The sequence below is a fragment of the Theobroma cacao genome, chromosome 1 (assembly GCF_000208745.1).
Source record: "Theobroma cacao cultivar B97-61/B2 chromosome 1, Criollo_cocoa_genome_V2, whole genome shotgun sequence".
NCBI classification, from domain to species: Eukaryota; Viridiplantae; Streptophyta; class Magnoliopsida; order Malvales; family Malvaceae; genus Theobroma; species Theobroma cacao.
Window position 1 is genome coordinate 7,696,938 of NC_030850.1, and position 12,564 is coordinate 7,709,501.

Genomic DNA, 12,564 nt, shown 5'->3' on the forward strand with positions numbered 1-12,564 from the left:
ACTTAAAATAGATTGTGTTAAATAGGATATATGTATTTTTTTTCCCAGTCTCTCCTTACTTACTCTCCCTGCCTCGTCACCTACCTCTATCCTTGCTGCACCTTTTTCTTTCTTCCTCTCAGGCCATTCTCGAGCTTCCCATTTCTCCTTATCCATTCATTATTGAGGTAAATACACCAATCTTTTCATTTTTCTATCGTCTAATCTATTTTCTTACTTTGCTATTAACCAAATATATGGTTTCTTTCCGCTTTTTTTTTGTTGACTGTATATCAAATTTTCATCCTCATGAAATTATGTTGGGTTGCCTCATGCAATTTTGTTGTAGTTTGATATTTTACTCTGTTTTAATTGTAGTATTTAGTTTAATATATTTCAAAGATAAAATCACCTGATAAATAAACTTAGAGATAATCCCAGCTAGAACTAGTTAGGCATAATATGTTCAAATAAAACAGAGACAAAAAAAAAACTAAATTTAAAAGATATAGTCATCTTATGAATAACTAATTTTCGCTGGGAGCACTAGGCTTCCGTCCCTAGGATTACATTGTAATGCTGCCTGTGTTGGGTCTTTTTTCCGTTTTCATTTTCAATTATATTAGCCATTGAAGTATGTATTCAGATTAAAGTGTTTGTATCATGCTAAAAGGGTTCTATTCCATTCTTAGATTATTTCTAAATTCTATAATAAGTATGCATTTCTTCATCTTTAGTTTCTGTTATATATATTGACTAATTTGTTTATTTATTTTTTGTCTTAAATGTGTGCTCAGCTCTTTTGCAGACTCAGGTTTTTATATTTACATCATTTATCTCCATATTTTACATGATTCACCCTCTGTAGTAATTCCAAGTTGCATATCTCTTGGCCCCTTTCTTTCCTGCATTCAAGTTAGTCTACCCAAAAACTTTATCAATTTTCTGTAGTATTAGTTTGCTCCAGTAATATTAAGGACCCTAAATGTCCCTTGTAATATCATCATCCTCAGGAACTTTTTCCTCACAATTTACTTTATTCAAAGCGTGTAATGAGAAATTCCAACAACCTGCTTTCTCAATTCCGTGTTCTTTTGTTGTTCACTGCAAATTACCTTGGAGTGTGACCCTAAATAGCCAAAAAAATTTCAGAAGCAAATCACTGAATGTTTTGAAGCCTGTCAGAGATTCCATCAACCAAAATAGTGAGTATTTCACTGAAGAAAACACAATACCTTTTGATTGGGAAGATCAAGAAGATATTGAAGACATAGGGTCACCATGGGAAGGGGCGGTTATGTACAGGAGAAACCCTTCTATTACCCATTTGGAATATTGCACAACCTTAGAGAGGCTTGGATTAGGAAAACTGTCAAGTGATATCTCAAAATCTAGGGCTTCGGTTATGGGGTTACGGGTCACAAGAGCTGTGAAAGATTATCCAAATGGAACCCCTGTTCAGATCTCCATAGATGTGACAAGGAAGAAGCAAAAGATGAGGCTTGATGGGATCATTAAAACTGTCATCACTCTCGGTTGCAATAGGTATTTTTTTCCCAATTACTTTCGATTGCTCATGCTCTGATTTTTCTTAAAGTTTGCCAATCAACTTTGAACTTGCTATTTGTTATTAATGTCCTTTCCTTTTTTTTTCAATTTCACTATTTTAAAATTTCATTGGTAAAAGTCCTTTTTTTTAACATTTTTATACTCATATCTAAGTTATGTATTGTTACTTTGTAATGTGGGAAACACATTTCTGGTTATGTATGAGATAGAATGTGTTTGTTAGTTCATAATAGAAGCAATAGAAGCACATTCTTGTCAAATTTTATTAGATGTTTGTAAAGCATTTATGTGATTGTATATCTCAGAGTAGATATTTAACAAATTATCCAATGCCTGTATGATCATATGTTTAATAGGGCCTTGAGTTTTATGCTTTGACAAAAGTCATTGCTGTTGGCAGCCATGGTGTATTCTGTTTTCAAGCAAAGCCAAGCTGAGTAATCAGTTCTTTTAGGCCTGGCTCAATCATAGATGGCTCTACTAAGCTGGAGTTTCAGTGAGCTTGTGCTAAGCTGGCTTGTTATGGCTCAATCATGGACTTAGCTACTTTTTTTTTTGTGAAAAAGATAGAAATTGAAAGAGAAAGGAAATGGAAATATATGACATAGATGAGAAGAAGGTGAAGTCAGACCCTTGACATTGACATGGTTTCCAGGTTCATGAAAAACTAAAATGATATTACTTAGCATGAAAGCTTAAATGTTAAATGTGGCAAGATGAAAAGAAGATGAAGTAGGTGCCTTGACAGAATTTCTGTCAGTTCATGTCTACTAAAATGGTATTTACACACCCAGAACGCTCAAATGTTAAATATGAAAAAATATACCCAGGGATTGGGGAAGAAATAAAGGAATGAAAGAGTGGTTTTTCTCTCATTTATTTTTTATCTTTATGTTCACCTGTGTGATTGTTAACACTTATCAGGGTTCCTGTGACTTCTTTGTATCCCTCAAATGTCCCTTTGTTTCATGTTTTGCGAATTACATCCACTGGTCATATTCAGAAAGAAATCTGTGTGACGTGTCATTGGCCTGAGGCACTCTTTTGTTATTGTTCAACTGCATAAATTTTACCTCTATTTACTTTTTTCCTCCTCAATCTAATTGACTCTGCATTGAACTTTATGTTTTAGGTGTGGTGAGCCTGCTGCTGAGGGCATATTCTCCAACTTCTCAGTTCTGCTAAGTGAAGAGCCCATTGAAGAGCCTGAAATCATTGACATGGGTGCAACCTTTGAGGAAGGGTTTAAATCTGTTTATGGAAGTAACCAAGAGGTGGAGGAAGATGATGATGCATCAATCGATTGGGACGATCGGCTTTATTTTCCGCCTGAAGAAAAAGAAATTGATATTTCAAAGCACATAAGAGACATGGTGCATTTGGAAATTACGATTAATGCAGTTTGTGATCCAAGATGCAAGGGTATATGTCTTAAATGTGGCACAAATTTGAACACTAGTAGTTGTAACTGTAGCGAAGAGGTAAAAGAGAAAGGTTATGGCCCGCTTGGAAATTTAGGGAAACAAATTCAGCAAAAATTATCCTAGTTGGTGTAATGCAGACTCCCTTTGGAACAGCATTTTTGTGCAGCGTTTCTTTTTCTTTCTTCTTTATGTTTTATGTTTAATGTGATTCTCACTAGTCATATAGAACCATAAGAACTTAGAAGCTGTTTGTATTTTTTAACACTTGAACAATGTTTAATAACCTAAACCTGAGGATGGTACAAGAGCAATTTTCACGAATCATATTTGATTCAACTAGTTTCAATGTTGCATGGTATTTTTCTTGTGTATGCTTGAAACTGTTTCTCATGTTTTTGAGCTTAGATCAGTCCCTTGGGACATTGGCTCAGAATGTGGGAGCTTAGAGTAGTTCTTCGAGATAAGGGCGGAATCAGAAATTTTTTTAAGTGAAGTTCTAATTAAAATAATAATAATTATTTAAAAAAAATTCTCAATTCAGATCTGTTGAAGAACACTTAAATCAAATTCAATACAATTTTACTTAAAATATTATTAAGTAACATCATTAGTAGAATTTTATTGCTGTTCAAAATCTAAGTCTGGTAAGACAATTTTTTTTTTCTTTTAAATTATCTTTTCATGACTTATTTATCCAAAATTATAAAAACTTGTTAAAAATTGCTACTCATTAGCATAAACTAAAATATTAAAATTAAATAAAATATGATTTTACATAACAAATTAATAGATTCAACAACTAATAATATAACAATTTTTTAATTATTGATCAAAATTAAATATAAGCATCTACAAACACATAAAATTAAATACAAATATCAAATAATCAAACAATATATCTACAAAATAAATAAAAAAATGACTCATAATTATATTTTATTAGCAAGATTATAATTATGAATCCAAACTATCAAATTAATCAAAAAAATAGACATGAAGTATTTAAAAACTTAATTTAAGTTGAAAATTACTTACAATTGAAACCTATATGAGTTATGAAAAAGTGAAAAACATAACCAAGAACCAACACAAAGGAGGTCTCAAGCATAAAATTTGAATTTTTTTAAAAGGGAGAGTAGTTTAGATTTTGACATTTTTACTAAAATCTTAAATTATATAAGAAATTTTTTTCTTTTTATATAATATTTAAATATTAATATATTAATTACTTTTTAATAAATCTACTTTGATTTGGAGTTTTTGATCCCACCCCTTGCAAAATTGGAAAATAATTAGCGAGTTCATTAGTATATTAAGTACATAAAATTCTAGATAACTTATATAACGAGTAAATTTTTTTTTGTAAATGAATGGTGTCTTGTGACACCACTCCTATGAATATAGGTCCACCCTTACTCGAAGGAATCATGTGAATATTCTAAAATATAGGGCAAATTTTTAATTTACTTTATAAATTTGCGAAATATTACCTGTTATTTTTTAGATATTTTAACTCAAACTAGATAATAGATATCCAAATCCTATATATATTTGATTAAAATTTTGACTTACTATTCAAACTCATATCCAATTATCCTAAGGACTACCAGTTAAATACTCGTACATGTTAAATATTGCTTGCTTTATACTTTTGTAAGCAACATATGTTTTGAATATAAAAATAAATACCATTATCTTTGAAGAATTAAACAAAATCCATGATTTACAAACCCAAAAACAACATATATGAATTTACTTTGCATAGAATAATTATTTTTTCAATAAAAGTTATATCTTAACCATTTGCTCCTTTTTAATCAAACATTTACGTTGTTTCTTGCTGTTACGTTTTATTTTTTGGACAATTTTTTAAAAAATAAAAGTAAATAAATAAAAGAATAAAAGCAATCAATTGAAGACTTAAATCTGAAAATAAAGAATTTGAGATGCTCTAATTAATTCTGTTGAAAAATGATTGACAATAAAATATCACGAGAACTAAGCCTACCTACATTGGGTGGAGTGCATGTAATTGTTCCATGACCTCAAATAAGTCCTTTCAACCATTGAAATTAAAAATTTACACTTCAATAGAATTCATAATTGGTAAATTAAATTATCTTGGAATAAACAAATAAAAAATATAAAAGTTGTGTTATTAAATTATTAAGAACATACAAGAAACGAACACCAACATAAGTGATCTAACTGAATTCAGTTTGTCTAATTCATTATTTAACTAATTTTTTTTGGATAATGAACACGTATAAGCGAGATGATTTAAGCTCGTTCCATCTAACTTAAAAAAGTTCATTTCGTTTTCATTTTCCTTTAAATAAATTGTAGTTTGATTTTTTATTAAAGATAGCTTTTTACTTGGTATGGTTTAGAATTGTTGTTATTATCCTTAATTGTAATTGAAAGCAATGGTCATCATAATTTCTGTCTGCGTTTACGATCAATAATAAATTCATCATAATTAACACTCAATAATCTTATCAAGTATCAATTATTAAATAAACATAAGATATATATTGTTATTCTTGTGCCATTAAAATAATTTAATATATTATATCATTATTTGACTTGACTTTCAAAAAGAAAATATCATTATTTGACATACGTTTATCATATATTCTACTATATGCTATCCTTTTCCTCTCATTTTCTATATTTATCATTTGATTTTTAAAAATAAAAATAAAATAATTATAGTGCATTTTATATTAAAATTTTATTTTTTATATAATTGATGTTTTATGATTTCAATATAAAAAAATTAAAAAACTATGAAAATGGTTTGAAATATAAAAATAATAAAAGTGTTAGGTGTTCAGAAAAGTAAAGAACACATAATTCTAAAACATTTCTCTTATATTCTACTATATACTATTCTTTTCCTTTGCTTATAAAGTTAAATTCATTTATTTTTTTTTCTATTATGACATTTTTCCTCACCCAATTATGCTCATTACACTGACTTTTTCAACCATAAAAAAAAGGGCTCATAATAATAAAAGTGTTAGGCGTTCAAAAAGTAAAGATCACATAATTCTAAAACATTTCTCTTATATTCTACTATATACTATTCTTTTCCTATGAAAGTACATGGCTAAACTTAACAATTTTATATATGCATGTTTTTAGTTATGTGCATGTTTTTCCATTCAAAATATATGTATGAAAAATAGCCAAAATTTAAGAGAATTAAAATTAAGGCTTGAAATTAATCTCTTTTGTAGTAAGAAATCATTAATTAATTTTATGTTGGACACACACCAAATTAATATTATATAAACCAAGTCCGAACTGGTTTTGGAGTGACCAACTAAAATTGAACTTTTATTTTATTAAACTCCATAATGTCCGTGAAATCAAATTCGAGTGGACTTTAGCAATTAATCCCTAATTGTCATTGGTGTAGGCAGAGAATATAATATATGTTAGAGGCACCTTATAGTGAAAACTTTATTGAAAACGCTGTCGTATAAGAAGTCCGAATTCTATTCGTATTCAACCAGATTTGCACCTATCCGGCAGTCTTGCGTAAACGTCTCCAAGTAATAACTTAATCACTAAGCAAAATTACCCGTCAAATTTATAGGAATATAATTTAGTATTAATTGCATTTCCTTTTGTGGCTTCTTCTCTTCCTCTTTAAATACAAATTACACAGCAATCAATTACTTGTGTCGGATGGTTTGCTTTCGTACTCTCTCCCAGTGCTTCGTAATTTGCTTTTGTTTTGCCTTTTGCTTTGTTTCTTGCAGTTTAATGGCTGTTGAAAACATCAATTGTAGTGATAGTAATAACAACAATACCGTCCTGTCACTGTCAGCTGATGAGATTGAAGAATTTTCCAGCTTGGAGAGTACTAAGCTTTGTGTGCCACAAGACCCCTTGGAGGATTTAGACTGGCTCCCTGATTTTACTGATGAAATCATCTCTCTCGATGGCTTTTGCCTAACTCCGGAACATGAAATTAACTTCTCTTACGTTTCACCAAACTCCTACGAGGTGCCGGAACAGAAGACGACTGAAGATATAGACGATGATTACAGTGCTTGGGAAAGCAAAAGGCCAAGATCAGTATTTGAACAAAGTATTACTTTCACCAAGAAGAAGCGGAGGAAGCGTGGGGGCAAGCGTGTGTGGGAGACGAGGGACTTTGCATTAGTAGCTGATGATAAAGAAGCGATTGTTGTTGGTGAAGAGTGGAATTGTAGAAATGTGAGGCGAACGTGCAGTCATTGTCTGAGCGAGAACACTCCACAATGGAGGATGGGGCCATCGGGGCCTAAGACGCTGTGCAACGCTTGTGGGGTGCGATATAAATCGGGGAGGTTAATGCCTGAGTATCGACCTGCTGCAAGTCCAACTTTTGATATCACGAAACATTCCAACTTTCATAAGAAAATATTAAAGAGGAAAGGATTTGAATAGATAAATATATTTTTTCTTTTTTTATTTTGATATGTGATTCAATATTTTGTATGATAATTAAATATTTGTTTAAGTGTGTTTGTTAATTGTGTAAATTTTGTATAAAAATTTTAATTTTGTGGCATAACAGTTTTGGTTTTGGTCATGTAGTCTGTATTGATTGTGGAGGAGGTTGTAACTAACCAAGCAAACCAATATCCATTGATAGAAGTTATGAGTAACAGACCTAAGTTATTGGAGAATCGATCAAATCGTGACCAATCACAATCGGTCGATTACAACGATTATAAAGTCGGTTGGCGATTTTTGGGTTGGATGTTTTTTATGGTTTTTGCTGCTGAGGTTATATGTTGTTGAATAGTTTTTGTTGACATGCTCCTACAAAACTAGGTTCTGTTGTCGAAATAATCTCCTTGGAGGAAATGCATTGTGTAAAACTCTCCCTTTTGAATTGTAACAGAAGCAGCACACTTAGTGGTACCTCTTAAGTTTTTTTTTCTTCACTTTTGTTGACCTACTTGCACCTGCTCATCAAATATCGCCTTTTCCCATCTATGTGACTATAGCTTGTAAGGTACTATAACTATACAAACCCTTTTGCTTGTGTTTTAAGTTCATCTAAATAATGTCAACATGATATTAGTTTGTATAATAGTTGCAAGTGCAGCCTTTGTTATGAACATGTAGAACGAACATGAGCGAACATGTAGTTGATGATAAAGAAGTGGCAGTTGTTGGTGAAGGGTGGAATTGTAGAAATATGAGGCGAAAATGCAGTCACTGTAGTCACTGTCTGAGCGAGAACACTCCCCAATGGAGGATGGGGCCATCGAGGCCTAAAATGCTATGCAACGCTTGTGGGGTGCGATATAAATCGGGGAGATTAGTGCTTGAGTATTGGCCTACTGCAAGTCCAACTTTTGATATCACGAAACATTCCAACATTCACAAGAAAATATTAAACAGAAAGGAATTGAATAGATGAATACATTTTTCTGATTTCAATGCCTAATTCAATATTTTATGTGATATTTAAATATTTCTTTAAATGTGTTCATTAGTTGTGCAAATTTTGTACAACATTTTTAATTTTTTCCTCTGTTTGAGATTTTTTATTACAAAAAACAACCAAAGTATCTCGGGTCGGTTTTTGTTTTGATTTTAGTTGTGAAGATGGTCGGTGTGTGGTCGGTTTCGGTCATAGAGGTGGTCAATTTCGATCATGGAGAAGGCCGTAGCTGACCAAGCAGACCAAAGTGGTGGAACCAGTTGCCACTGATCGAAATTATGGGGAATCGACCTAAGTTATTGGAGAATCAACCGATCTAAGTTATTGGAGAATCGACCAAATTGTGACCAATCACAATCAATCAGTTATGACAGTTACAAGGTTGGTTGGTGATTTTTGGTTTGGATTTTTTTTTTTTATGATTTTTGCTACAGAAGTTGTATGTTGTTGAATAGTTGAATGGTTTTTGTTGACTTGTTTTTGCAAAACTAGATAGCAAGCATAGCTTTGTTGTCGAAATAATCTCTTCGGAACAAATGCATTGCGTAAAACTCTCCCTTTCTAAATCGCAACAGAAGCAGCACCCTTAGTATAAACTCTTAAGCCTTTCTTGATCTACTTGCACATGCTTATCAAATATCGCATTTTTGAATGAACTTCTCATCCATATGACCATAGGGTGTTATAACTACAAACTACCTGAATGAAAACCTTATTGCTTGCGTTTTAAGTTTATCTGAAAAATGTCAACATGATATTAGTTTGTATAATAGCTGCAAGTGAAGCCTTTTATTATGAACATGTAGAACAAGGGCAAACATAGAGCATAACACTAGTTTAATAGGACAAATAGAGAGCATAAGAAAATATAAGAGTTTTGTTAATAATTTTTCATTACATTACAAGTGTTTACATTATTGCATTATGAGCCATGCAAGGCTACTAATACACTAAAATGAGAAAATTAGTTATGGCTTATGATTACCCAACTGAGAAGCTAAGTGTTTATCTATTTGATAATGGTGACTTAGATTTAATGTTCTATGCTTTGTTAAAGGTTACATGTTTTTTCCAAATATGGCTACCGTTTTGCAGGAAGCTCAAAGTAGAGCTAAGATCACCAAAGCTTTAAACCTAAATTGATTATTAAGAAAAAAAAATCTATCGATTATTCGATCGATTTCAAAGAGAATGATTCTTCATCAACGATCGAGCCGAATAACTGTAATAACCACTATCCTTAACCAGCTTCACAATCGGTGTCCAATAATTGATTGACCATGCAGTTTTGGCCGACCAATGCTCAACCTTAAATGTAGCATCCATCAATGATAGTTAGGGATCTAATCAAAATCCAAATTGGAGAAAATAAAAAGGATTTGAAAAGATTGGTATAAATACCCATCCACGCACTCGTGAACAAGTTTGAAGTGCAAGTAGTCACGAAGTTTGTTAATTTTTTTAAAACGTTGTTTTTATATAATGTTCATATTATTTATTGTTGTTCTTGGCTACATAAGAGACCAAGTCAAAGGAAAATCTCAACAAAAAGAAAAATGGATATAACTAATCTCATATCATATATAACTATATATTAAAAGAAGCCCCGAAGGGCTCTTGGCTTGACACTTAGCAAGACTCCTCGCTTGACACTTGACTGACATGTGGTGTTTTCAAAAAGGGTCCATGCACTGAGTTTCAAATGGGTTTTGGCGTTGAGTCAGGTTAAGCGGGCAGGCATGTCAATGGTTTTAGTCCATGTGCCCACTTTGCAGCTCTTTCAAGTATAAATTTTAGAGGTTGATTTTGGACACCGTGCATGCCTCGAGCCATGCATTTTTCTAGCTGAAGTGACTTATCTAGTTGGGTCTTTAGGAATGAAGCCCCATCAGGGTTATATTATGGCGTCATGTGTTAATTGAGGACGTTTTGGGTTTTGAAGAAAATTAGGAGATAATTTTGTCTTTTTCCCCACATGATTCCAAAAAATCTACTCTTCCTTTTCCCACCCATTTACTTTTGCTCTTCATTCTTATTTTTCTCTTCTCTTTGTTTCTTTTTGGCTTTTGTACTTTTTTTATTTGTTTTTTTGGTTTCCTTCTTTGCAGGTTTATTTTATGTTTTCATTCTCTTTGTTGTTTGCTTCTCTAGTTATGTATTTGCTTCCATTTTTTGGCATCTTGAATGTAGAAATATGTATTTTTATTTTTATTTTACACTATATTACAAGCATGCATTGTCTTTACTTATATATATATATATTTGGTTCTTATTTTTTGTTTTGTATTTTTATGGGTTTTTCTTAAAGCTTTTTTTTTTTGTGGGTTCTTCTTTTCATGTTTTCATTTTTTTACAGTTTCGTTTCTCGATCATTCATTCATTTCGGTTTTATGAATGTAAACTAATAAATCCAAGAATATATTATTATCTTTCATGTCATACTCTTTGATATGTAGATTGATAACGAGATGACGAGAGATAGTGATGTTGGTAAATGGAGAGCACAAAAGAATGAGGAGCAAAGCAAATGAATGGCGGGAGAGAAAATTTGAGAGTATTTAATTTGTTTGAAATAGTTTTAAGGATATTTTTATAATTTCATGATTAAAATTGAGTAAAAATAGTTAACTTTATATTGAAAGCTATTTTTGAAATGAGCTTATGAGTAGAGTTGTTTCTTACAATTTTCTCTTAATTTTATCCATTTTTATGTTGGTTTATACGGAGGATTGATTATTATAATTTATAATATGATTATAATGTGTACTTATATTTTTATTTTGTCGGCATACTTTTATTAAATAAATCACCTTGGTTTTTTTTACCTCATAATGATGTCCAAAAATTGACTGTTCATAGTTGATTGTATGGATAACTTTTCAATGTTAATTTTTTTGTCCCATAGTTCAATAGTTATAGGATATTTTTCATTTTGGGTACAATCGCTAGATAAATATGTGCTGAATTTCCTTTTACGTTGATGCCAAGCAATTCTAAAAACCAGTTCATGCTTTTCTCTGGAAGTTTCTCCCTGCACATGCAATCAAGTTTTGTATTTTTGGTTTTCCTACGTTTGTTTAGCAGTATGTTATAAAAAATTAGACTCTATTTATGGTTTTTTTCCCCATTACTGTTGTTGATTTAGAACATATATCAACATTTTCTTTTTTATGGAATCATGATGTAATGCTCATGAATAATATTTATTCATTCTAAAATTACAAGATTACATGCTAAATATCATCAACTGTCAAGTTAATGTTACCACGCATGGTTACAGAACTTTTTATTGTTAATGTTAACAAACCATAAATGACTATCTGTTTGTGATGAACATATAAAATGTTTGACCCATAGACATTACCTTCGTCTGCAGTATTCTTATAAATGCATATAACATATTTGTCGTTGATGGTGATTTACTTTTGTTGTAATTTCAAATTACATTTGTTGTTTTGAATTTTTGTTTGCCTTCACTAATTAATCACATGATTTTTTTTACTCTTACCTCCATTTATTCATCACCCAAATTATCTTTGCGTTGCTATTTTCCCCAACTTATTTTTGTTATCTAACATCTCGGTATTCTTTTGGGCAGCCATCGCGAGAGCTGAGAGCAGCTGACTATAGAGTGGCATTTCTTGATTTATTCATATTTATTGCAATTACTGTATTTGGTTTGTGCTGTATGTTTTTCCTTTTATTTTTTGGTGATACCATGCAAACATGATGTTCGAGTCTGCTTTTCATGTCTTTATTTTCGTTTATGTTTTTATGCCACTCAAATTTCACCATCAACTCATATTTTTCACAATTTGTTAAGTTTATTAACGGTTTCTGCTATCATTAATGGTCCAATAGCTGTCAGTAAAAATCGTTTTCGTTATTAAGAGGAGAATTGGTCAACAAACAAATGCGCATGAAAAATCAATCTCATACTCACGAGAAGAACTTCTATTCTTAAATCAAAAGGTCTACGACCAACCATAACTTATGGTGTTAAAATTTAATGAGGTAATATTTTAAAAACGTATTTTTAAAAAAAATTATATATTTTTTTTCTTTCACTCAGATTTTACCCATGAATTTTTTTTTTTTAAATTTTAACGAGGCATATTCTTAATACAATGAATATTCAAA

General features: G+C 31.1%; 2 protein-coding genes across 2 annotated transcripts; both read left to right on the top strand.

The window, feature by feature from the left end:
* On the top strand, positions 52-3,311 carry LOC18611908. Its single transcript, XM_007048401.2, has 3 exons — positions 52-167; positions 777-1,524; positions 2,681-3,311. The coding sequence occupies exons 2-3, from the start codon at positions 965-967 to the stop codon at positions 3,093-3,095; spliced, it is 975 nt and encodes a 324-aa protein (XP_007048463.2). The 5' UTR covers positions 52-167; positions 777-964; the 3' UTR covers positions 3,096-3,311.
* On the top strand, positions 6,747-7,415 carry LOC18611910 (GATA transcription factor 7). Its single transcript, XM_007048403.2, has one exon. It carries the CDS (start codon positions 6,747-6,749, stop codon positions 7,413-7,415), a length of 669 nt encoding a protein of 222 aa, XP_007048465.2.

Coding starts and splice junctions, on each gene's coding strand:
- LOC18611908 (XM_007048401.2), top strand. CDS start 965: ATGTCCCTTGTAATATCATCATCCTCAGGAACTTTTTCCTCACAATTT. Junction 1,525..2,680: donor ATCACTCTCGGTTGCAATAG/GTATTTTTTTCC, acceptor TTTATGTTTTAG/GTGTGGTGAGCCTGCTGCTG.
- LOC18611910 (XM_007048403.2), top strand. CDS start 6,747: ATGGCTGTTGAAAACATCAATTGTAGTGATAGTAATAACAACAATACC.